Source organism: Manis pentadactyla, chromosome 3 (assembly GCF_030020395.1).
Source record: "Manis pentadactyla isolate mManPen7 chromosome 3, mManPen7.hap1, whole genome shotgun sequence".
NCBI lineage: Eukaryota > Metazoa > Chordata > Mammalia > Pholidota > Manidae > Manis > Manis pentadactyla.
Window position 1 is genome coordinate 157,262,462 of NC_080021.1, and position 27,877 is coordinate 157,290,338.

General features: G+C 38.0%; 1 protein-coding gene across 2 annotated transcripts in view; it reads right to left on the reverse strand.

The window, feature by feature from the left end:
* Positions 1-27,877, reverse strand: part of LOC118933759 (histone-arginine methyltransferase CARM1-like) — a 274,777-nt gene that overhangs the window by 33,370 nt on the left and 213,530 nt on the right. For both annotated transcript variants that reach the window (XM_057498618.1, XM_057498619.1), the window contains exons 6-7: positions 15,826-16,003; positions 10,974-11,064 (exon numbers count right to left, since the gene is read on the reverse strand). In XM_057498618.1, the coding sequence (XP_057354601.1) occupies positions 10,974-11,064; positions 15,826-16,003 (269 nt within the window). The remainder of the gene's footprint in view (positions 1-10,973; positions 11,065-15,825; positions 16,004-27,877) is intronic.

Sequence of the window (27,877 nt, forward strand, 5' to 3'; positions counted from 1 at the left end):
CGTTTCCAAAGCTCAGCAGGTGATTCTACCATAAACCAGGGTTGAGCAGTAGGAAGTCAGCTGTTTAAGAATTGTCATCAAGTAGATGAGAGAGAAACCCCAGGGCAAAAACAGCCCCTCCACCTGGCAGCTACCGAGGTTGACAACTACCCCTATGCATACAACTTCAGCTCTCAGAGAGGCCAAGTCTGTACCCTTTGCTTTGTGTGTTCAGTGCCAATTAAAACCCAGCAGCCACGATCAATGTGGTGCAGCTGGGCACCATTCCTGGGGCAGATGGAAAGCTGCAGGCATAGAGCCCACTGCCTGGGTTTAAAAACTTTGTGGTGGACCTAATTCTTAGAAATCTCAAATCTCCTTCTCAAATACATCATAAAATAATTAACACAGATGGGAGCTAGCATCTCTCTGGGTCTCCTAAGATATGCTGTGGGGGAGTGGACCAGGAAATGAATCTGTTGGCTTGCAAGCTGGAGATGATTTCCATTGTTTTCATCACATGTGGGTTTTATTTTCTGAGTTACCTTATGGCCCCTTTATGAGTGCATAAAGTGGAGTCTATGGATGTCTTTCCTCCTAACTTCAAATTTCCAGTTGAACTCCCCTTTCTCCTCCTTTCCCTCTCTACTATAATACATGCAACATCTGTAAAGTCCTGCAAAACCAGCCCCAAAGGAAACTAAGCTTAGTTTTAGCTCTGCCTAAACACACCAGGGTGCAGAGGCCCCCTCCCCACCCCACGCAGGTCCCTCTTGCTCTTGCTGTCTCCTCTCCGGTTCACCTTGCTCATTTGTCCTTCCTCCTCCTTCACACATCCCCTCTCCCACCAGTGTCTTCTGTCTGTGTCAGAAGGATGGCGGTACAGCCTTCGATCCCTTACGGAAGTTAGCACTGGTCTCTGGCAGCCAGCAGAGGGGAGCTCCTCCTGTGCAAGGACTCCTTTCTCTTGCTAGTATAGGCACACTCTCTCATAGCATGAGCCAGATATTTTATCTTAATAAAAATACTTGCATCTTCATTCTATCCTAACAAATTCATCACCATTAAGAAGTTTCCTTCCTTTGAAGAACCAAAAAAAGAAAGAAAGGAAAAAAAAAGAAGGAAGGAAGAAAGCAAGGAAGGGAGGGAGGGAGGGAGGGAGAGAGGTGGGGTAGGTGGTAAGAGGGAGGGAAAACCCTATTCTGCTGTTCGATAATCAAGCAACATCTATGTGTCTTAATGGGCTATGCTCTAACAGAATTAACAACCAAGGGTCTGCCAGCCTGATGAGAGACACATGGAACCCTAAGAACTAGAAAGCAAAAGCAAGGGTCCAAAAATGTCACCTAAGCCACACACAGTACTGAGGATGCTGTGTTAGAGGGTGGTTAGAATGACCTGGTGGGAGTTCTTGGTAGAAGGATGTGTATCTAGAAACAAACTGTGCCTTTATTTTATATGTTATACATCCCTTATATATAGCAGGACCTGAGGCTTGGTTGTTTTTGACAATTTTCTGCATCAGTGGAATGCAGATATACCATTGTGTAAAGTGGTATCTATAAAGATGCTCAGTTCATTATGTCTCTGTTTTTTATGGTTTAAACCCCAGAAAACTAACGTGGCCTATATTTTACATGTGATATATTTATATACCTCTTGAATTTGTGAAAATATTTTTTTAGTATAAAGACGAGGGGGAAATGGGTGCACAGTCCTTAAGAGAAACCAAGCTTGAAACTGTGCCTTTCTCTTAGGAAGTAGGGGAAAGCCTGCAATCCTGTGAAGGAACCCTGAGAGTGTCCCTAGATGTGCCCGCGTAAGTCCAGACACTACTGTCTGCACAAGAATTGGACCTATGGAAGTCTGTATCATAAGGAAGAATGGATCAGTCAGATACAGCACAGTCACCCTTCTTGGTAATAGCACCAGATTTTCTTCTTGGAGGCACCACTGCCCCACTCATTTCTTGTGGTTTGGATGGTCTTGACTCTGTCCTTGGCTCTAAAGGTTGGCATATGGTTCAGGCTCAGCCAGTCAGAATATCTGACCACCCATTGCCTTGGCAATGGACCCAGGGGTGAGCATCTGAACAATGAGAGTCAAGTCTAAACTCTGTTCAAACCGTTGCAGGGAAGAAGTGGACATGAAGCTGAGTCCATGCACCTGGATTCACTGGAAACCACATGGCGGCCATGAGGGAAAAGCCTATCCAGAGATACAACCAAGCTGAGGGGCAGAGAGAGCCCAGGACCCAAGGAGAGTATCTGTGCCCTGGAATCCATCTGTGCCTGAGAACTTGAGTCTACTCTTGGGCTTTTCAGATACATTAGCCTAAAGTACTCATTTTATGGAACCATATTTTTCATTGGTGTTCTGATCACTTAAAACCAAAGTGTCTTAACTGAAAAGAAAACAGTTAATGAGAGTTTGTTTGAATATGTGCTATGAACAAAATTCAGAGATAACAGTTTTGCTTAATTCAGTGAAGTCCTAATTCTGGGAGGACTGAAGTAAATTGCTTTAGCCTAGCATGTATAGAGACATTCCAGGGGATGGACAGCTCTGATGCCAGAAGATCCAGAAATAAACACTGCATCCCGGACTACACAGATCTGGATGTATATGGGCCCAGGAGCAGAAATTATGGAAGAGCTATGAGCTTGACATAGGTTAAAAAGATGACTATAGAAATTGGGGGTTATTCTGTAAGCAAAAGGCAGTCTTTAAACATTGGACAGGTGCAGTTACAAACAGCTTTTGTTGAGATTTGGCATATGAGGACATGGAGCTCTGTTTGGGATACACACTTCCATGGCTCTTCCAGCTTCCCTCTCTCCCACTGCTTAGCTGTAGTCCTGAATGCTCTCTGTGATTTTCAAAACGGATTCCTTTTAAAGTGCAAAGTGGACAACTTCTAAAAGATACATTAAGAGTTATTAATGCCCCTATTCTCACCACAAATTTTAGTTTATCCTAAGCCTATATCTTGCCTGTTGAACTATGGTAAATGGATGGAAACAGGAGTTCACTTTTACAGATCAAATTCCTTAACAGAAGTGCTTTTGCCCCTAGGAAGAGTATCAATACAGCATATTGGAGTCATTTTCTCCATTCCTCCTAAGCTCTCTGATTTCCTAAGCCTCGCTTGGACCTCCACATTCCATTTGAATTCTTTCTTCTATCTGGAACATCTGTATTGTATCTGTAACACTGGAACTGAAATAAAGACCACATGGTTAAAGGAAAAGAAGATGTGGGTGGGTGTGGGTCCAGGGACAGAATATTATGGAAGAGCTATGAATCTGACACAGGTTCCAAAACAGATGGATATAGACACTGAGGCTTATTGTAAAGTAAAAGTCAGGTAAGTTCAGGAGTTCGATAAAAACAGAGAAGCAGAGGGAACATCAAGAATAAATACTATGTAGCTGAAAGGAGATTATAGTCCAAGGAATCACTGAAATATAAATGAAAAAGGACAGGAGCACATGAAAACCCAAACCTGATCACATTGATCATGGTGGCATTCCTGGCAAAGCCCTTTCTCCGTGGTGCTTTGCGATGACAAACTGATTTTCCACAAAAGTTTGCTGATTTCACACAGTGATTTGAAATGTTCTTACTTGATCCACATGATACAACTTCAATGAAACAGTGACTATCAGGGCCAAATACATTTTTGGGAAATACCAAGGGCTAAAAACTCTAGCTCTGCCAAAAGAACTTTTAGTAGAAATTTCAGTTTGGGGGCAGAATTAGCCTGGGAACAAACCATCCATTACCTTCACAGTAGAATTTAGCAGTTTATCCCTTCATTTGAATGGATTTCCTTAAAAATAGTGTGTTTCTCAGCAACACCAGTGTAACTCAGAGGGGAAAGGTGCCAGAAGGGAGCTCCCATTAGCTGTGGCAGAATTCTGCTTACATGCATCTTCCCTCTTTCTTTGCAATCATAGACTTCTCATTACTGTGACAAGCAACTGACTTAAAGCCTCTACCACTGGCATTCCCGATATTACTCAACTGGTGCTACCCTTGTCAAGTATGATGGGTGGGTACCAACCACTCACAATTCTCTGTCAAATCATCGACATGAGCATTCATAGGGCTCAGCGATCTAGCAAGGTTCCAGAAGCTAACAGTCTGCTGGAAATCACCTTAAACCTTGGTTAACCTGATGGCCTGCAGTCAGTGAGGAGGAGATTCAAGAACCTTGGCAGCACAGTTATTGAGAAAGGGGTCAGAGGGCTCAGAGAGATGGAAATGCTAGATGGATTTAAGAGCATTTCACCCAAGGACCCGAGAACCTGATTACGTTCTCAGGAAAAGCTCAGGAAACCCTCCTTACACTAAGGTGATGGGGGCAGACCAGTGAGCCAGCAGGGGCTATCCTTAGTAGACGGAGGTGCTGCCAATCACTTGTGCTCCCAATGAGTTCAATTTGGATGCAATTTCAAATTTTCAGAAGCAAAAAGCAGTAATTAACTGTCATAGGCAACAATAGCATAATTACAGTGCTGGGAAGCAAGGCCAGAGTGCCAGGCAGGGTATCTTGACCCACAGAGATTTGTGGTCATTGTTTTAGACAGCCTAGTGTTACTAGAAAGGTAAAATCAATGTACAGTCAACTAGGAGAGTGTTTAATTGTATGACAAAAAAAAAAATGCTAGCTGGTGAGCAGGATGGTATCAGCTGTCACAGTGGAAAGATTAGGTCCCTCATCCAATTCCAGGTCCAATTTCCAATCTTGTTTATGGATCCAGACACCACTGGTCCATGATTGAAGTGGAGGCCCAGTCCTTAAGAAAGGACTCTGCAGTGCCACGATAAGCACATAGAGTAAATATTCCTCAATCCTTCTCCAGAAGGACCTATGTTTCTATGATAAAGCAACTGTGCTGGAGAAAGAGGAATACCTAGATATTTTTGAGGCATGTTAGCTAAGAAGCCTGAGCTGATATTGATACCACAGGATTTAGAATGCTTCTGGTTAGTAAGGGCTTATAGAGGACAGGTAGTAAATGAAGTTTTGGACCAAACCCAATGCACAGGGAATCCATTGGGTTCATGTGTCTACCCTGTGGTTATTTCTGAATGTGGTACATATGAATGTACAGATGGGATAGACATATTTAGCCTCTGGCAGAACCCTCACACTGGCCTATGAAGAAAGTGCTGTTACGGTACTAAAGTACAAGTAGAGGGTCCAACCCTGATAAAATACTCTCCCATCTCCACATAGGCAATATTACTATCTTTATGAGTAAGGAAATTGTGTCTCACATTAAATTAACTTGGCTAGATATTATGGTTAGTAATTAATAGAACAAGAATTAAGCACAGCTTAGTCTGGTTCTAGAGTTGATTCCTTGAGCTTTTAACTACTGCCTATCTTGCCTATATTTTTTTGTTCTATAACTATAATAAAGGAAATAAGGCAAACCAGTTCCATCTCAAATTTCTTGAGAATATTTGGCTGCTCTTCTTAATTGATCCTATGGATATATTTTTCTTGATATGAAACTTTATTTAAAATTATATTTAAAGGCCTTGTTTTAAAACCACTGAACAAATCACTTCAAATAATACCAGTAGTACACATCATATAAGGAAGTTATACAGCTGGGAAGGTTGATTCTTCATGACTGAGCCTTACTCTCAGAAGATACTTTTCAGAATCTTAATTAATAAAGGCCAAGAAATCCTAATTAGGTAAGAAAATGAAATTTTCAGTTTTGCAGTTGACTGCTACATTAGTATGTAGTACTCTTGTCTACTAAGAGAGAGCCTCATAATTGGTTATATAGAAATGAAAAAGTTCTATGCTTATCACATACTTATAGGAATTTTAGAGTTACATGCAAATTTTTAAAAATGTTAAGTGGGAAAAGTGAAAACACAAAAGTAAAAGTAAGTTAATACTAGATTTAGGGTAGGGAAGCCCTTTTCCAAATAAAGAAAAAGAAAGAAACTATAAAATATTGGTAGATTTAACTACACAAAAAAGCTTAATTTCTTTGGTCATGAAAACCCTCACCAAGATGATTACAAGCAAAGTGAAAATTTTGAAGAAAATGCAACAAAGTCTTGACCTATCCTACATATGTAAAAGAATTCTTATAAATCAATGCGTTAATCTTCTAGTTAGTGGAGATGTACTGAACTACTATTAGCTAGGTTAGATGATGGGAATGCAGCAGTGAACAGAACAGCCACACTTCGGGAACTGGTAGTCTCATGAGTGGAGACAGACAATAAATAAATAAAAAATATATGTTAAGGCAGATGATAATATGTGCTATAGGGGAAAACGAAATGAGAAGTGGGATAAGGCCTTCCAGGAGGGAAGAGATCACAATGTTTCATTGGTAGAAGGTCTCCCTGGGAAGATGACTTGTGAGCTAAGACCTAAAGGATGTGAGAGCAAGCCCCAGGGCCACCTGTGCTTCAGGCAGAGGTAATGGCAAGGAGGTGGCAGCAAGCCTGGTGTGTTCAAGGGGAAGAAGGAGACCAGCCAGTGAGGCCAGAGGGGAGAGAGTAAAGAGAGAAGCAGGAGATGGCATTGGAGCGGTAGTAGGGTGGAACCAAACCATCTTACTAGGGGTTTACCATCTATTAGGAGAACTTTGCTTTTCACTATGCAGAAAGTGGGAAGCCAATGGAAGTTTTGAGCAGAAGAATGTAATATGAATTATGTGTTATTAAGATCATTTTGGTTGTTGCTTGAAAAGAGGGTGTAATTTAGGAGGCTACTGCAAGATGATGATAGAAACAGGTTTTTTGTTTGTTTGTTTTGTTTTGTTTTGTTTTGTTTGTAGGGATGAGCAGCTAGTGGTGATAAAGATCAGCAGCTTGCCTTTGGAAAACGTTAAACTTAAGATGTCCAATAGACAGATAAATAGAGTTGTCAAAAGCCAATTGGACATCCAAAATCTGTGATTCCAGAGAGAGGTCTGGGCTGGAGTTCTAATGATGGGAGTTGTCAGCATAAAAAAGACAGTATTTACAGCCAGGATACTACATGTGGTCAATAAGGAAAGGACACAAAGGGGAAGACATCTAAGAGCAGCTAACCTGGAGTCAATCCAACATTGAAACTTTGGGTTATGACGAAGAATCAGCACAGGAGACTGAAGAGGTTGGGGTCAGTAGTAATCAGAAAACGAGATTTCGGCTGCAGGAGCAAAGTTGAGAGTCACTGATGGGAAATGTTGATAGGAAAGTCAGGTAAGGACTGATCACATTTATCTGATGATCTTATTTATTTAGCTTGTGAATTGTTCCTCAGTCTTTCAGCCCATTCTTTCAGCATATACCCACACTCATCTTTCTGCATCTTCCTCCCTCCTCTCGGCCAGCATTTCTACTTCTCTGCCTGTTCTAATGGAAGTCATGCAACAAGCATGTACCACCTGTTCCCAGAATCAAGGCAACAAAAGGCCCACATGCTAGTGGTCTAATGCTAGAAACCTCATATAAAGAAAGGGAAGAGAATTAGAAGGAGAATGAAGCCTGTGAATTTTGATAACTATATATTTTTTAAATGTTTTTTGGTGTTTGTTGACTAAAAATAAAACTGTTTCAATGCACCAGCTATCAAAGAAATACAGATTAAAAATAAACTGGCCACCCATTTTTTTGCAAATCAAATTGGCATTTAAGAAAACATATTCCGTATGGACAAGACACAGCAGACATTCTCATATACCACTGGTGGAAGTGTTAATTGGTGAAACTTTTCTACAGGGCAATTTGGCAATATATAAGAATAATTTTTTTAAAGTTCCTTCTTCACACTTCTCGGTCCAGTAATTCTGCTTCTAGCAATTTATTGTAAGGAAATAATCAGAATGCACACCAAGATTTCTATAAAAGGATGTTCACTTTAGTGTTGTTTCTTACAGAATTTAGGATAAAAGATTCTATAAAATCCTATGTTTCTGTAGAACACAGAAAAAATACCTTAGTGTTGTTTCTTATAGAATTTATAGGATTAAAACAATCCTATAATTAAAATAATTTAATATCAAACATTGGAGCTTGAGTCAATAAATTATGAGGTAACCATAAAAGAAACACCCAGCAGCAAAAGAATATTTAAAGGGTATGAAAACATGTCAACAAGATAATGTTCAAAAAAAAGGCTATACAATAGTATTTGTGGTATTATCCTAGCTTTATAAGAAAAGGAATAGAAAAATTGGAGATATAAAAACTAAAATATTAATTGTAGTTATTTTCATATATGCTTGAGATTTTTTAAATGAGTTTTTACTCATTTAAAAGTATTTATTGAGGGTCTGCCATGTGGCAGGCACTGCCTAGGTACTTGGAATACATGTGTGAAAACTGACACTAGGGCCCTTGCAGTGCTTACATTCTATCAGGATACAGACAATAAGCAATACATAAGCGCTGGAGGAAAAACACAAAACAGAAAAATGGGATTGGGAGTGGTATGGCTGTCATTTTAAATAGGGTGGTCAGGGTAGGTTTCATTGAGAAGGTGGCATTTGGCAAAGACTTTATGGAGGTGGAGAAATTAGCCATATGAATACTTAGGGAAAAGTATTCTTGATAGGATGATCAGCGAATGCAGAGGCCCTGAGGTGGAAACATGCCTGGTGTGTCTGAAGATCAGCGCGGAAGCCTGTGTGGCTGGAGCTGAATGAACTGGGTGGCAGGAAATGAGGAGCCAGACTGGGTAGAACCTACCAGAAGGCTCTGGGAATGCTGGAAATAAGCGAAGGAGCTACTGCAATAATCAAGAGGAGAGATGGTAGTGTTGGGATCAAGGAAAAACTGAATATAATGAGAATTGGTCATATTCTGGATACATTTTGAAAGCAGAACCAACAAAATTTCTTGATGGCTTAAATATGGGGGACAAAGGCAGAGGCCTTCAAGTTTTGGCATCTGAGTGATTGGGCGGATAAAGTTGTCATCAACTGAGGTGGAAATACTATAAGTAGATAAGATTTTGGATGGAAGTCGGGGAGACCAGGGGTTGAGTTTTGGATGGTAAGTCTCTGCAAGGGGAGACATCCAGAAAGCAGCTGGCTAAAAAATATGGAGTTGACAGGACATGTCTGAACTGGAGAGATACACATGGGAGTCATTAGCATACAGATGGTATTTGAAGCTAGGGGAATGGATGAGCTCATTAAGGGTTAACTATGGACAGAGAAGAGGTTTAAGACTGTCTTTGGGGCATTCCAACATCTGGTAATTGAGATAATTCCTGGTTGTTAAACCAGGAAGGGCCTCATTGTCAAAGTGACCAGAGAAGCAGAATAAAAATAAAAAAAACCTGTGAGGCAAGTAAGTGTTTCACATGCTGCTCAAATGTTGTAAGTTAAACAAGTTGAGACGAGAGGACTGATCACTGTATTTACCAACATGGAGGCCAGCACACTGGTGATCTTGATAAGAGTGATCACGGAGGAATGTCTTAAGAGATAAATTGAAGTGAGTAGCTGGAAACCATGAGTACTCACAACCCTTTTGAGGAATTTTGCCGCAAAGGGCTTACAGAGATGGGTGGTGGGAGACCAGGGAAGTGAGGTTTAAGAAAGGCAGTTGCTTTTTTTTTTTTTTTGACATGGAACAATAGCAGCATGTTTGTACACTAATGGTGAGCTTAGCCAATCCAGTGTGACTGTTAATATTCTCGAGATAATAAGATGGCACAGAGGGCAGAATTGGGAGGTCATAAAAGGACTGCCTGACAACAACCCTCCCCACTGTTCCACTAGTCTAGTCTACTCTGTTAACTGAAAATTCCTAATTCATCATCGTCTTCATTGACTCAGGGGGTCACATTTAAAAATGTAAACATTTAGGGTCATCCTGACTTCACAGACAGTGATCATAATAAAGGTCTCCTCCACCTCCTTACCTTGCACATACCAAAAGGCCATTCACCCCATTGGCAATTGTGTGGCTTAGAATGTCAGAATTACAGATTAAGCAGAAACCACAAAATGCAAATATGTGGTAGGAAAGCCTATTTTGCAAGAAAAAATTAGGGTGAAAAAAAAATCTTAGCTCTGATCCTGCTCCTTAAAGAACTTTGTAACCCAGGAAACCAAACCTCCTCCTATTTGCTGCCTCTTCACCAAGGGACAGTATTACAAAGAGAAAAACCCAAAAATCAACTTTGGATATTCTCTGTACTAGAAGGTTCTGCATACCTCAGCCAGAACTCAAAGTTTACATTTTAGCATCCATCCTCATCCATCTGCCAACACAAGCCTGTGCTCCCTCCTACATGCCTAACATTCCCACTCAGAGGATATCTGTTCTGTTTCTCACTCCAATGCGTCCAATATCATCAGTCGCCTCCCCTCCTTCTCCTTATAGAAACCAGTTCTCAGAAAAGAATGCCAGAAAGAAAGAATGGTGGTTTAGAACTGGCAGGGGTTTTGTATTAGTTCTCATTTTTTAAATGAAGAAATGGAATCCCATAGGGTGAAGTTGGTTGCCCAAAAGCCAACAGTCAATTAGTGTGAAAACTCAAAAAAAAAAAAGTCATTCAACTCATTTACATCCAGGTGTGTTGACTGACATGTTCTGACAAAGGCACATTCTCAGAGAAGCCACAGCTCCGAGACAAAGGGGTGGGCGGTGAAAAGCGGAGAGGAGGCACGGCTGGCAGGGGAGGGTGCTGCCATTTCAGCAGCAGGGTAGTCTTTTGGGTGTTTGACGTGCAGCGCAGCTCCCTGATTTGTCTACTTCAGTGGTTCTCAGTGGGGGATGATTTTGCATCACCCCCCCGACCCCACTTGCCATGGGCCCTGGTAGTATCCGGAGACATTCTAAGCTGTCGCAGCCTGGCAGGAAGGTGCTACTGGCATCTAGTAGGTCAAGACAGGGCTGCTGCTGAACATGCTACAGTGCCCAGGAACCTCCCTCCCCCAGTTATGTGACCCCAAATGTCATTTAGAAACTGTAGTTTAAGAAAAGGAAAGGAAGTGAGAAGAGGACATTACCAAAAGTTGGCTCTGGAGTAGTGTTCCATGTAGAGCTGTTCGTCAGAAAAGGGGGCCAAGTGGATGTCGCTGAATGTCGGGAACATCATTCCTAATGAGCAAAAGACAACAGACCCAGAAGCTGACTTGTGCGGCCTTCTAGCTGAAAGACACACTCACCTGCCACATGACCAATTCCATTTTTTTGTTGTATTTTAGTTATTACACAGTAAGTTAAAATGTAATTTTGCCTCAAAGCGAGGATAAGAAAATTAGGTAGAAGATTGGAGGGGATGTAAAAAAGAACACCAAAGCAAGTTAAAAGCACTGTCATGACAGAAGCTTGTCAAGGCTTAGGTGGGGCACTTCACCTAGCACATCTGTCCTCTTGGTTATGGCCTTTTCCTTTCTACCATGTCCTGTGCTTGGAATTCTGTGTACTACTTTACTTATTTTTTTAAATCTTACTTACTGTAAGAACAACTTGGTTTTGAAAACAACCAACATTTCATCATTCTATCACATTATTATTTTCATTCTCAGACTTTGTCCATGTATAATCATATTGACTATATTTTTAAATGTTGTTAGAATCTACATTTATACGGAGGCTCACTTCCTCCATGCTGGGGCACACACACTTGCGTTTTGTTCCTGACATCAACAGTCACCAGGAGGAGGGCAGATTCTTTAGTGGCCAAAGGAACACCTACACTGGCATGCCTGAGATCAGGTCTTTCTGCGCAGGTAGACATGGTTATTATTATTAGTCTTGTCATTGTAGGGACATTCTTTTTCATACTCATTTATTAAACTGTGCATGAATGAAAAATGAACTATTAAGCCTACTTCAGCAGTGAGTATTGCCTAAGAAACTGGAGATGCTATCATCATCATCATAACAATAACTAAAATCTCTTGATTACATTATCTCTGTCATGAACTTTTCTATGTGTTAATTCACTTAATCTTTGCAACAGTATATAGTGGGTTCTATTATCATACCTATTTTACAAATAAGAAAACTAAGGAAAAGTGAAATTTAAGTGACTCAGTCACAATCACAGAGTTAATAAGTGGAAGGGCAAAATCCAGGATTAGAATCTCATCTGATGGTCAAAGGCCCCATCCTTTCATTATATTCTCCTTAATGTCTGTTAAAATAGAAGAGATTGTTTTCTTTGGGGTATGTTAGAGATGGACAAAGATAAAGCACAATTGTAACATAATTTGCATCTCCATCTAAATCTCATGCAGTGGTGTCAAAGCAATGATTGCTTAGTGGTTTTTCAATTTCAAGATAGAAGGATATTAAACAACCTTAGAAAATTTGTATGTTTTGCTGGTTGTGTAAACTAGGGAAGCTTCACAGAAGGATGTTCTGAGCCTCAAGCCTAATAGGAATTCCAAAGACATCAGATAAAATGGGCAGGAAGAAATCATCAAAGGTAAAATATAAGAAAAATTCTAAGTGTTGAAGAAAATGAGTCTTCTGATTAAACATTTTCACTCACTGTCCAACAGAAGAATTTTACATGGTTCACACTAAGAAGACTAGGAATAAAACAAGATACTAAAAGCATCCAGAGGGAAAAACTGTGTCACTGTAAAGGATCTGGAATCAGAATGTCACTGGACTTCTCAACAGCTGTACTGGAAACCAGAAACAAAATGACATCTTAAAACTATTGAGTAAAAATTGTGTTCAAGCAAAATAACAGCAGACTCATACACAGTGCAAAGGGAATAGTGGTCACCAAGGGGGAGGGGTTGGGGTTGGGGGGAGGGGATAAACGGGCACAGTGATTCACAATTGCAATGTAAGTGGGTCACGGGGACAGTAGTACAGCACGAAGAATACAGTTAATGATTCTGTAACATCTTACTACATTGATAGTCAGTGACCACACTAGAAGGGGTGAGAATTTAATAATATGGGTAACTGTTGAACCACTGTGTTGTATAACTGAAATCAACATAAGAATGCATATCAATGATACTTCAATAAAAAAATTGTGTTCAAGTTAAAATCCTCTATCCTGCAAAATAACAATACAAAATTTCAATAAAAATAACTTCTCAAGCTCCCTTTCTCCAGAAGCTGTGAGAGAATATATCTTGCTGAAATGATGGTATAAACCAAAAAGAAGGAAGACAAAAATGATGATGGAAAGTCAAAGTATGGCAGCCATGCAGTAGGACTGGAGAGCAGCTAGCTCAGGTGTGGTAGGGGAGAACAGAGGATCACAGGGGGAAGGCTTCCACAGAATAAATATCGATAGGGTCTGTCAGACCTGTTGGAACACGGAAACAGTTAGTAATGAGCGTATAGAAACCTAAGCTAATGAAAAACAAGCAATTAACTCCAGGAAAAACAAAAGATTTCATGGGAAAATACATAATCAAATGCACCCACTCTACCACCTGATTCAGCACTGAACAATATTTACATTGCCTTAGTAATGTAAACATCTATTACTGATTTAACCAAATACTGATCTAGGTTCATATTCCCTTATATGAAATTGTGAAATCCAAAAAGCTTTGCAGAGCAATAGATTTTTGTAAGTTTGCAGCAACATCATTTGATGGAAAAACCTGACCTGAACTGATATGAATTTATTTATATTCTTTATTTATCCTACTTGGTATCCATATTCATAAATTTCGTTGCAAAAATATAATGTGTTTCATTATGGAGTGCTGCCTCAGATCCCCCTGGAGCATTAAATAATACATGGTACATGACTGTTATTACCTTTCCAAAGTTCTTCAGATTCTGAATTCTGAAAGGTACCTGGCCCCAGGGGTTTGGATAAGGCACCAAGGATCTGTTTACCTATTTCAGGAGATGGAGATAGGGAAGGGAAGGAGCTGCTCTGTAGAAGAGCTAACTTCTCAACTGGAGAGTGACAAGAATAGCAATATGATAATTTTATATAGAAATATGTAGGTAAATAATAGAAGAAAACACGAATGCAGTTGAAAGAACAGCCTTCGGGGAGCAGTCTTAGGATAGGAAGAGGTGTGGCAGAGGGTTACTGTTTTTCATTAGATGCCCTTTTATTATTATTGATTTTGTGAACTATTTCTTCCTTTGATGGAAAATACAAATAATTAGAAAAAAATCAAGCATTCTACCCTCAAGAACACACAGGCTAGAAAGCCTATCAAATCAGTATTCATTTTCACTTGCCTGGTTAAATATACATAGCCCAATAAAAAAATTTCATATCCAATGAAAATATCTGGGGAAAAAGGATGTGTAGATATTAAATCTAAATATTCAGCTTAAAGCCACTCAATAGATGAGTGTGAATTAACTGCATTTAAAATCTCATCATACAAGGTACCTAACCATTTGAAAAATATCCAAGAAAAGAATATAAAAATTCTTTCTGGCAGGCATTGAGGAAGAAATCTAAGCAGCATTGTTCCTTTACTTTCATCTCCACAGTTAACTTTGTTACGTGAACACAAGGGTTTCAAGATCATCTTGGGCTGTTTTACAACAGGGATACTAATGAAATTCTTGACATTAGGTATATTTTGCTTGTTTATTTCTGTATGTGCTATTTTTTTAAGTGCCTATTTCTGAATCCCTAAATTTGAGAGCATGTATGAAATTATAGAGGGGCCTCAAGCATTGCTTAGATGCATTTACTGCATAACGTGGTGAGTATGAGTGGAATTGTTCACTATCTTGTCTTCATTGGACATCAAGGTGGTGTCCACAACATTGGTAATTTAAGTAAATAAAATTGGGGTAAGATGCTGCAGTTCTTACAAGAGATGCAACTTTTAAAACTGGCCAGTTACCTTCTATGCCTTAATTGAAAAAATGTACTGCTGGAATGTACCCACTATCTTGTGAAGTGTGGGAAGTTAGTGTGTGTGCAGCAGTCATGAGTATGGGCTTTCAGGTCAGACAGACCTGGGTTCAAATCCCTGCTCTGTCACTTATCAGAAATGTGTCCTTGACAAGTTGCTTTCCCCCATTGTGTCTGTTTTCTCTTTATTAGGGAAATTAAACTATTAGTGGGGTCCTAAGAGTGCCTCCCACCAAGCCAGGTCTCAATCTTGGTACTATTGACATTTTGGACTGGATAACTCTGCTGGGGGGTGGGCGGGGGTCTACTGTCCTGTACGCTGTAGGAAGTTCAGCAGCAGTCCTGGCATCCCCCACTAGATGCCAGTAGCACCCCTCACCTCCCGAGTTCTGACAACCCAAAATGTCTGGACATTAACAAAGGTTCCCTGTGGAAGGAGTATAAAACCACTGAGAACCTCAGCACTAATCTTTCACATAAATTAAAAACCTCCATCCTTCAGACTTTGTAAGGTTTTCATAAATTAATCTATGCAAATTACTTGGCACATCCAGACACTTGGTAAGCACGAAAAGAACACTGGATTTTATATTATTATCTCAATTATATTAGTAATCATACGGAAACAGATACACACTGTAGGAAAAGAGTCTGTCAGAAAGAACAAGTAGACCCCAGACAGTTCCTCACATCATGGAAGTCCAGCATTTGAAAGGGATTTGGAGAATATATTTAATAATGCAGATGAGGAAACCAGTGCCTAAAGGTTAAGTGTTAGGCCAAGTTTGTTAAGGAAGAAAGTGACAGAAATGGGACAGAAACACAGAACTTTGAGTGGCCCCTCTGTACCATACTGGATACTATGCAGCATGCTAGCACCTATGGTTTCATGGATGGAGACTAGCCCATTCCTTATGGAAAAATAAGATAAGAAAATCAAAGAACCGATCTCTTTTCTGTCCAGAATCAAGTATGTGGGAGAAGATGGCACATTTTTACAGAAAAGTTAGCCTATTTTCTGAACCAGGAATTGGCCAACTTACCATTTGCTTTCAGCCATTTTTTGGAATGAAGGTAGCTCTCTAACATTCTTTCATTAAACAGCATGTATCCCATTGGTTCAGAAATGATCACGTCTACAGTCTCCGGAAGTGAAATATCTTCAATTTTCCCTGGCAAAACAATGATCTTCTCTGAAAGGTGATTATTTTTCACTAGCATCTGAAAAAGATAAAATAGGGTACCAGTACTGTTATATAGAATCTTATAAAAAAACAGGTATTATAGATTAAGGGTTGACCATGTGACAGGGATGAACGGGAATTTTTTAAATAAAAAAATAAACTTAATTTTCTTATTGTGCAAATATTTCATGTTTACCATAAATTAGAAGATACAGATATAGAGCAAATAACTATAACTGTATCACATACAAATAACTATTAATAGTTTGATGTGTACTATTCCAGACTCCACAAATATATACATATATGTGTGCATGTGTGATCTGTGTATGTGTGTGTGTTTATATATATACATATATATATGTATGTGTATAAATATATATATGCATGTACTTTTAGGGGATTGCTTATTTCCCATTGTTCTACTTATAATGAACATGCCTAAAAGTTCTGTAAAATAATCTTGTACAAATTAATGATCCTGATCATTATTAAATTACCCCGTTCTTTTGATTCAAAAATTAAATAATACCATGTTCATTAACTTTTTCTTAGAAATACACTTTATGGTTTTGTACTCATTTTTTTGATGTCTTCTGTATTCTTAATTTAATAGTTTTGAATTCTTTTAAAAGAGGGACCTTAAAGAGAAATACATTTGCTATATTTCTACTATATTTCTTTGTAAAGCCAAATATGCCAAGTGATTGCATTATTACACTTATATCTTTCTACTGCCTGAAAAAATATTTCCTAATAAACGTCTTATATGTGCCAGCATTAATATACAAATCACATTCTTTTTCAAGTTGTGATTTCCTGAGACTCTTAGATCTTTGCCCACTGTATTTATATATAGTCAGAGACCTTCCATTTTATATTTTTATAACTTGGTTCCTTTCCCCATCCTAAATGCAGTATAATATGCATTTGTTATGATTCAATTGCATCTTCTCAATTTCTGATCACTTCTTCACATGACTAGGGCATCTTTCACTTCAAATCCAATCTTTTAAGGTGTTGTTCACCATCATGTGTCTTATAAGCTTATGAAAAGTCTCTTTTACTTAAATCTTAAAAAAAATTAAGTAATCTCTGACCTATGGAAAAACAATGACGACACGATGTGAACATGTCAGCCACCGTCAACACTTCTGCATCCACAAGGGCTCTTGGAATTTCATTGTGTCATTATTCCACACCTGACAGTCAAGTTCATGGGGTTCTGCGGAGACAACGCCTGAAGGTTAAAGCTTTTGCTGTCTTGCTTTTCTCCATACATCTTCTTCTCGGGCGAGTCCATTCATCTGCATGGCTCTGCTCTGGCTTCACTGTAGATGCCTGTCCACATGACATCGGTAGGCTTGCTCTCTCCCCAGAGCTCCAAGCTATCACCTGGTTGTTTCCAACAGCATGCTTTGTCACATCCTCAGTAGGAACAAGGAAAGAGCTAACCTCAGCTTCTTCTTAAAAACTAACCATTCCTCTAAATTTGCTAACATCTTTATATAATCTTGTATCTCCTTGATTCTGTTTTCATCACTAATACCATAATCCTCAATATCCTGGAGGCATAATTGCTGTCCACAGACAATTAGTTATTAGTTTTCATATTTCTACCTTTTACATATGTTTCATTTCCACCTTTTCCTTTCTGCCTGCATCAACTTGTCCAGTTCCTAACAGCCTCAAATCTGGAATTTAGAAACAGTATTTATATGGTGAAAAAATTAATAGTACTGTCAATTTCATAGTCATGCTTGAGGATAAAATAAGAATATTAAGGGCTGTCTAAGCATGAAAACTATCACTATTATCATGTCATTTTTATTATGGATATGGACTACTGTTCACTAGGAAAGAGAAATGAAGATGATCAAAAACACAAAAATAAAAATAAGTTGTATCCCATCATCCAGATGTAGGCAGGGTATATTTCCTGGCAGACATTTGAATGTATCTGGGTCACAATCTTTTCTGTGTGTGTAATACTTTTGAGTCCAGTTTTCGAAATGTTTTTTTACACCATGGCACACATAAAAGAGTAACAGTAACTAAGGTATATTATGGTGCCTAAAAGGCTGCTTGTAGTTGGAGGTATTTGAGGGGACCTCAGGCCACACTAGACCCTGACCAGTTCCCACTGAAGGCTCAGTACCTGGCATACTTGTTAGGCAGCTCTGTTTTAGACATTTTTCTACAACGTAATTTTTGTCAGGTATATAGTATTTCATAGATGTGCCCTGATTAATTTAACCAACCCTGTGTTATTAGACACTCAGGTTATATAAAATTTTTCATTAGTTTAATAGAATATTGACAAATAATAATGCATTTAAATTTGGGGGCATACTTCCTATTACTTCCTCCAAAATTAAAAGGTAGGGAACTTTGAAGAGTTTCTTGAATATGCTGCTCTGCTGCCTGCCAGAAAGGTGACCCCATTTCTAAATTTCAAGCTCTTTCTAAATTCTGCTAATGGGGTGTGAGGAGGTTGTCCACACAGCCTCAGTGTAAAAAACTGTGTCATCAATTGGAACCAGGATGCTGGAAGGCAGCTTTACTGTCTCAGTTTTCCTGGAGGGACAAATATGATAGGATATCCAAGTAAGTGGGTTATATACTTCATGTGGAGGATTTATAGAGAATAATCCTAGACTCCTGAACCTTCAGGGAGACCAGAGATATGATAAGGCTTGAAAGAGATAATTGTATGAGCTCTCAGAGGACAATTTCAGGTTCATAGGAAATAATTTTGGGTCTTATTATTCTAATTGGTAAGGAAGGACATGCTGCCTATGCTGAAGTGAGCAAATAAGCCTGCCTGTGGGTCACTGTTCTCTTGTGACTTCATTTTTTTTTTTTTATTACCAGATTCAAAGAACACTAGATAAGGAATCTAAAGGTATGGATTCTAACCCCACCTTTGCCACCAAAGGCTATATGACCTTGGGGAAGCTACTTAAACCCTCTAAATTTTAGTCACCCTCCTTGCAAAATTGGAGTTTAAAACTGGAGTTGCTCTAAAGCTCCTTTTAGTTCTAAAATTTTATGATAAGAAAGCAAAATTTCCCCAAAGTATGTTCCAGGAGTCCATTAACATAAGGATCTCATGATCAAATTATTTTGGAACTTCTTTATTATACATACGCTCTTACCAATTCTGAGAGTTCATTAGCATATTAATGGCTTTGAGGAATTCTGCAGGAAAGAAAACTGGCTTGGTTAAATTAAAGATATCCAAACTTATTTGAATACTGTACAGTTTTTTTCCTACTGAATATTTATTTATTTCCTGCATATCAATCTTTAGAAAACAATGAAAATAGTTATTTGATAATCCTAGGTTTGAATACAGGACATCAACCCAACCAATACATAGCTCTAAGACACAAGAACAGCTAATTCCAGATGTAAGACACACTCTATTCTTTGAGTCAGTCTTGCCGCATTCCTTCATCTTTGGTTTACATCAGTCTCAGTACAGAGATAATTTTATGCTAGCCTGTCATTTCATACACCATTCTTCCAAAACTGAAGCTCAGTAGAACTTTCCTTTCCAGGAACAGAAGAACTTCAATTATGTCCCTCCCAGGGCTGGAAGAGGCCCCTACCACAGAGGAAGGCTCCATTACTGTATTCATTGCTGCACAGCTTTTCTCTGTGTGACCTGGTCTTTCTCTAAGAGTTCAGGACAAGGGAGATTCCAAATAAAGTCTCTTTCCCTAGATACCCTCAAGGTTCAAGTAGACCCACATAACATCCTTGTTTGGGTCTTGCTTTCTCGTTACTACACTGGTTTCAAAAGCCTGTGTCAAGAGTCCTGACCCTTGTACCAGCTGCTTAAAATAAACACACGTACACACGTTGCACACACACACTTCATGCAGCAAAATTCATCCTTTTAGTATCATAGTAACTTCCAAGCTAGATCAGGGCAGTAATTTCACCTAGAATGCTGCCATTCTTGTCTCATTTGGAGAGTTTTTCATTGAGTTACGTGTGTTAAATATGTGTTTATTTATGCCTGTTCAAGTTTGGAAGATTAATTAGTTTTAGAAGCTATACTACACAATATAGCACTTAATTATATTCTGTCTCAAAGTAGTGGAAAGAGCAAGAGTTTTTGGAGGTGAAAGACTTGGGTGCTAGTCTTGGATCCTTTGCTTACTAGCTTTAAGACAGTGGTTAAGACACATACTTGTTTGAAAGCCCATTTCTCTATAAAATGAGAGTAATTGTATAAGTGAAAGAGAATATTGACGAAATAGAACAAACATTTAAAGACAAGATGATAAAGCAAATAGAACTGAGATGAAAAGGGAGAGTTGAGTCCCAAGGAAACAAATCAAAAAGCAAAATAACAAAATTACAGGATAACACTTAACAAATATTCAGGAAGACAATATATTACACTCAAATTATATATGACCATTTTGGAAAACCATTTATTTTTTATATAAATGGCATTATTTAGTAAAGCTGAAGATGCACTTTTTCTATAACTTAAAAGTATCACCCCTCAGAAATATGCATTCTAGAGAAATTTTTGAATATGTACAAGAAAGCCTGTACTAAAAGTTTTATAATACTGATAGTTATAAAATAAAATTTTAACATAAATCAGAAGTAACTATTGACAGAGAAATGAATGAATAAAGGGTGTTATATCCATTCTATGAATAATATTCAAATGTGAGAAAGAAAGAACTAGAGGTATATGTGTTAATATAATTTCATAAGCAGAATTTTTTTTTTGAGAGGACGTCTCTCATATTTATTGATCAAATGGTTGTTAACAACAATAAAATTCTGTATAGGGGACTCAATGCACAATCATTAATCAACCCCAAGCCTGATTCTCAACAGTCTCCAATCTTCTGAAGCATAATGAACGAGTTCTTACATGGTGAACATAAGCAGAATTTTAATGGAGAAAACAACAGGTTGTTGAAGAATATATAGCATGATCCCTTTTTTTAAAGAGGTAAAATGGATTAAAAAGTAAACTATATATGTAATTAGGATACACTAAATTATTATTTCAAACTCTTTTACTGTAAACATAAAACTCAAGATGTTGGTAACTTTCAGGGTGAAGAGAGGGCATAGAATCTGGGAGAGGCATATGGGAATTTTAATACATAGTTACATTATTCTAGTTTTTAAATTGGGTTGTGGGGATATATGTGTTTATTTGGTTAGTTTTCTCTATACCTTACATTTGCACTCATGTCTATTTTTGTATGCATGAAATATTCTATGATAAGAAATATAAAATTATGCTATTAACAGAAAAATATGAGATAATCATAATGAATGCAGATTAAGAGACAAACTGATTTCTGCAATCAGAAAAAGTTAATAAACATGAAAGGTGAAAACAAAAAAGCACAAAGGTAATTAATGTCTCAGAAACATAGAAAAATGGAATAGAAAAAAAATCACTCAAAGGTATATTAAAAGAAAATTTCCCTGAAGTAAAAACCAATTTATTAATGGAAAAAATACATAGGAGTCATAGGAAAATTTTATACAATAACAGTAACATGAAATTACATTCTACTCAAGATTTTGGATTTGAAAAAAGAAGAAACGAATGAATTCCTTAGGCACGCAGGCAGAGAAAAATAAATCACCTTAAAAGGGAAAGAAAATCAAGGGGCATTAGACTCCTTTAGAGTCACATTCATTTTAAGAAGCAATAGGACAATGCCCACAAAATGAAGAAGAAAAAAATGTGAGCAAAGGAAGATTAAATCAAGAGAAGGCACTATTCACATTTTCAACGTGAAATAACTCAGGGTATATAGCACACATAAGCATTCTTAAAAAGAAAAAAGAAAAAACCTTTGCCAAAAAAGTAAATCCATGTAATTAAGAGATGAATTAAATAAGGAATTCAGTAATAAAGAAGCTACAGTAAAAAGACTAATCATTAGAAATGAGTCCATTTAATTATAGAAAAAAATGAAAAATAAAATTTTAGTTATATTTTATTAATGAGAATTGCATTACACCTCGAGAACATCAGGACAGTATATAACTAGCAAAAGTAAAGGAAGAGGTAAGAATGTGAGAGTACTAATGGCTTCATTTCTTCCCTAGGAAGTAGTAAATTTTTCTTATGAAGTTAAAAAAAAATTCTACTTTCTTAATCTTTCCATAACTTTAGAGGAAACATTTAGGAAGTAATTTCTCCTTGGGTGAAGAAGTACTTATTTAAAGTTAAGCTATTTCTCTTCTTTTATCTTAGTTTCTTTTTCTTCTGTTAAAATTTTTAAAAATTAATAACATTTGACTTAATACATTTTATTTAAAATATGACAGGTCATATCTCATTTTCCTAAAAGTACTTATCACTATATTATTCTCTTTGTATATTCACATAGAAAAATGTCTGGAATGCTGTTCACCTTAATATTAATGATGATTATTATGGGCAGCTTAAAATTTTTCTTCTTTGTTAAATGTTTTAATTGCCTAATTTCTTTATAATAAGATACTATTTAAAAAAAAACAGTGAGATGACCTTTTTTTAAAGGAAAATATTAGTAAAAGCAGGGATCTAAGCAAACACATCAGCCTCCTCTCTTCCAAGATTCCACAGAAATACAGGAAATGATATACATTGGAAAGAAACCTTAACATGCATGCACATTAAACAGAGCTAGCAACGGAGGAGAGAGTCTAAGGGAATCCTACAGAAAGCAGATTGGTTTGGTCGATGGAGAAAACACAGCACACTATTCTGAGCCCCTAAAGATCAGAGCTAAGGAAGGTTTCCTGTAAGAGAATTTGGGAGACAATCCCAGTTGAGCCAGCACATGCCAAGAACAGACCCGGCCTGTGTGACTACCGTGGATCAGTATGCCCTGTTCCCTACACCTTGGGTGTATGGGCTCTGTGAAGCTTCTATCACTAGATTCTGTCCCCACTGATGTTCTTAGCAGTTTTTTGTGATATGTCTCAGTAGAGATCCTAGTGTGGATTGAAGGCCTGAAAGAGAAACAGAGATAAGCTTGGGATAACTCTGGATTCCAATTTGAAACTCTGGAGGAGAGAATTATGAGGCTGCATCACCCGAAGTTCCATTCCAGAGAATGGAAGTCTTATTTTGGCAGCAGGGCAAGTCCCTGGGTCACTAGGGAGCTACACATGTACACATCCCAGGACACTGTCAACACATTGGTAAAATAAAGGCTTTGGTTCGTTCTCCCTCTTAAAGGAGATACCTGTTGGAAACACAGATCACACTATCTATCTATACTAAGCAACCAAGTTCTTATGTATCAACTGAGAAGAGTAAACAAGGATCCCCAGACATTGGAGGAAAATAAACAGCATGAAAGAGAAAGTTGGAGATTAACAGGTAGAACAAATGACTCCAAGGGAAAAGAAAATAACTATTTTTTTAATTGCTGACCTTAGAGAGTGGGAGTAGTTTTATAGCCATAAAACAAAAATAAGCTGCTATAAAATTAAGAATATGTTTACTGGAAAATAATTCAGTTGGTGAATTGCCTGAATATAAATTAGGAGTAGTGAAGAAATCTGAAAAGAAATAAAAACTTTATTTATATAGACATAACATTCTTCTTGGACTAGGAAGAGTTCAGATACAGGATTACATTTTCTTTTCTATGGGTCCAGTGAAACTACTTGGTTCCATATACAAGAGTATTTATATGATCATTATATTTAATATGCTTTTTGGGGAGGTTTAAGTTTTCAGAAGCAACCTACCAACAAAGCATTAAAGACTTAGTGAAGTATTCTAAATGTTGACAATCTAGAAGTAGTATAATCACACAAAATTTGGAGTTTCACTAGAAGAGGAAAGTTCTTTATTATATTGGGAGTATATAATACCTATATTATATTGGGAGCATAATACCCATATTTCTGCTTCCTGGAAGCAGAAATATGGGTATTATGATATCAAGTTATCATGGTAATCACCTAAAGAACTAAAAAAACAGTATTTCAAAGTAGTTTAGCTGGGAACACTGGGATATGTGACTGAGAATGAGTAGGATAGGTGGGAGATGGGCTATTTTTATTTTAAATACCTTCTCATATTGTTTTAGTTCCCTTCTCATTTATAGGTATGACTTTACTTGAATAGAAAAAAAATCAGTGAGCCCCAAACAGCAGGAAATGTGATCAGTCTTCTTATTCTCTCCTTTCAAACCACATTCCTTAATGGGCAGTTCTGAACATCTGCTTAAATACTTAAAAAAGCAGTATTAATCTAATTGTTAAAAAATTCAATGGCTTTAGTTTACTTAAACACAATACTTAAGTTAAAGTTCTTTGCTGACTTCCTGTTCTGATTCTATCATTTTATAAATCAGGAAACTGAGTCCTAGGGAAGTCAGTGTCCAACTCAAGGGCATGTCACAAGGCAGTGACAGACGTGGAGGGACATGATTTAACAATGTGTTTAAACAAGTTTAGTTCATCACAATTATTGGAGACAGTATTGTTCTGTCTTGGCTCCTTTCTGAGCAGGGTCTGAAGAGGAAGCACCAGGGGCTGGTGCCTCTCTCCTCTTTTCCTTTCCTTTCTTAGTGCACACCTGCCTCCTGCCTGTGACCAAGGTGAATGCTGAGATAGCACAGGACATGTCTTGGGCCACTAGCGTTTAATTACCAGCATGCAGGACACAGGACCCTCTGAAATCTGCTGCCAAGAAAAATGTGAATGGGCCCCTGGAGGAACCAGCCAGAGATGTGAATGCAAAAAACCTTTTTAAACAAAACCTAGTTGGCAGGGCAATGAGGACAACACACAGAGTGAGGAGCAGAATGACAAATGAGGGAGACAGACACAGAGGAAGGGAAAAAAAGACAAAGAGTGGGCCTTTTTTCCTTGTCTTCTTCCTGTGATGACTTAAAGGCAGAGTTTGAGGAGTCCAGAAGCTTCTCTGCCCTGAGTTAAGTTTATGTCCCTATACCACTGCAGTATCTCCCAAGGTGACAGAACAAGTTACATTAAGTTTTTATGAGGGAAATGTTGTCAATCCTGCAGTTTGGCCACCAGCAAAAATATCACACTGGCAACTTTAATACACTTAGTGGTTTCCCTCTGATGACATTCTAGAATACCCAACAGCTGGGGAAGAACATCAAGAAGGCAGACAAGCTGTGCAATGGAAAGGATGCTTTGGCCACATTTTAAAGTAAGCACTCAGAAATAGGTAATGTCTACAGAGGCAATTCAGAGAGTTGTGTGACGAGGGGTTGCATCGTTGCACATCCTATCAGCCAGCTTATTTACCCTCCATTGGAAGGTAAATTTTCCTGTGTATACTCAAAGTATCTGACAGCAGGTGCCATGTCTACTTTGCTCATCTGGCCGGATATCTGGCACATTAAAGACATCCAAAAAGCATTCATTAATTACCTCACCAAAGGTGATATGGCAGCCCTTGGAATTCACTTTTTCATTTTAGCTTGGTCAGTTTTACCAGCTCACTGGGACAGTTCAGACAAAAGATCATTCTTTGCCCTTTCCAATCTCAATGCTGGTCCTCTGGTAATAGGTACATAGAAAGTATGTGGGTAAAAAGAATTTGGGGAATATTCTTTATGTCTTTTTAAATGTTGACATATCGGGCAATGGGGAGATGGTAATTTAGGTATATCAGGTAATTTTTTTTGAATTATGAGACTTTAATATGGACAAAAAGATGACTGAGTATCCTATCTAGCATAGCCTTCTAGGTTATCTTTGCTTTCAATGTATCAGAGTTTTTTACAAGTAAGTAAGTGTTTTGTAAGTAAAACTGATTATAATGGAAGTAATTCTTGTCCTTAGAAACAGGAAGGAGCTGTGTTTGGTGGAATGCAATTGATTATTGTCCTGTGGACCCTGTACTGCATCTCTGAATTCTCCTTTGAACAGGTTTAATATCTTAACTGCTTTACCCGTGAATAAGTTAAGTGAAATATTTGACACATGTTCATTTATATTTGAGTCATGTCTTAGCATTTTAAAACAAGTTTCTTAGCATTTTTTAATTGTTTTTTGAGGATAATTTTTTTTATTTAGGTATCATTGATACACAATCTTATGAAGGTTTCACATGAGTAACACTTTGATTTCAACATTCACCCATATTATCAAGTCCCCCCCACACCCGATTGCAGTCACTATCCATCAGCATAGTAAGATGGTATAGAGTCACTACTTGTCTTCTCCATGCTGTACTACCTTCCCTGTGACCCATCTATATTATGCGTGCTAATCATAATGCCCCTTAATCTCCTTCTACCTCCCTCCCCACACACCCTCCCCAACTCCTTCCCCTTTGGTAACTGTTAGTCCATTCTTGGGTTCTGTGAGTCTGCTGCTGTTTTGTCCTTCAGTTTTGCTTTGTTGTTATACGACATAATGAGTGAGATCATTTGGTACTTGTCTTTCTCTGCCTGGTTTATTTCACTGAGCATAATACCCTCCAGCTCCATCCATGTTGTTGCAAATGGTAGGATTTGCTTTCTTCTAATGGCTGAAATAATATTCCATTGTGTATATGTACCTCATCTTCTTTGTCCATTCATCTACTGACGGACACTTAGGTTGCTTCCATATCTTGACCATTGTAAACAGTGCTGCAATAAACATAGGGGTGCATATGTCTTTTTGAATATGGGATCTTGCTGTCTTCAGGTAAATTCCTAGAAATGGAATGCCTGGGTCAAATGGTATTTCTGTTTTTAGCTTTTAGAGGAACCTCCATATTGCTTTCCACAATGGTTGAACTAGCTTACATTCCCACCAGCAGTGTAGGAAGGTGTCCCCTTCTCCACATCCTTGCCAGCATTTGTTGCTGTTTGTCTTTTGGATGTTGGCCATCCTAACTGGTGTGAGGTGATATCTCATTGTGGTTTTAATATGAATTTCCCTGATAATTAGTGAGGTGGACCATGTTTTCATGGGCCTATTGGCCATCTGAGTTTCTTCTTTGAAGAAGTGTCTGTTCAGATCCTGCACCCATTTTTTAATTGGGTTATTTGCTTTTTGGGTGTTGAGGCATGTGAGCTCTTTATATATTTTATATATAATCCCCTTATTGGATATGTCATTTATGAATATATTCTCCCATACTGTAGGGGGCCTTTTTGTTCTGCTGATGGTGTCCTTTGCTGTACAGAAGCCTTGTAGTTTGATGTAGTCCTATTTTTTCATTTTTGTTTCCCTCACCTGAGGAGATGTGTCCAGTAAAAAGTTGCTCATGTTTATATTCAAGAAATTTCTTCTCAGAGTTTTATGGTTTCATGACTTACATTCTGGTCTTTAATCCATTTGCAGTTTATTTTTGTGCATGGAGTTAGACAGTAATCCAGTTTCACTCTCTTACATGTAGCTGCCCAGTTTTGCCAACACAGATGTTGAAGAGGCTATCATTTCCCCACTGTATATCCATGGCTCCTTTATCTTATATTAATGGCCATATATGTATGGTTTTATATCTGAGCTCTCAGTTCAGTTCCATTGATCTATGGGTCTGTCCTTGTGCCGGTACCAAATTTTTTTGATTACTGTGGTTTCATAATAGAGCTTGAAAATAGGGAGCATAATCCCACCAGCTATATTTTTCCTTTTTAGGATTGCTTTGGCCTTTTGGGGTCTTCTGTGGTTCCCTATGAATTTTAGAACTATTTGTTTTGTTCTAGTTCATTGAAGAATGATGTTGGTATTTTGACAGGGATTGCACTGAATCTGTAGATTACTTTATGCAGGATGGCCATTTGACAACATTAATTCTTCCTATCCATGAGCACAGGATATATTCTCATTTATTGGTGTCTTCTTTAATTTCTCGTATGAGTGTCTTATAGTTTTCAGGGTATAGGTCTTCCACCACTTCGGTTAGGTTTATTCTTAGGTATTTTATTCTTTTTGT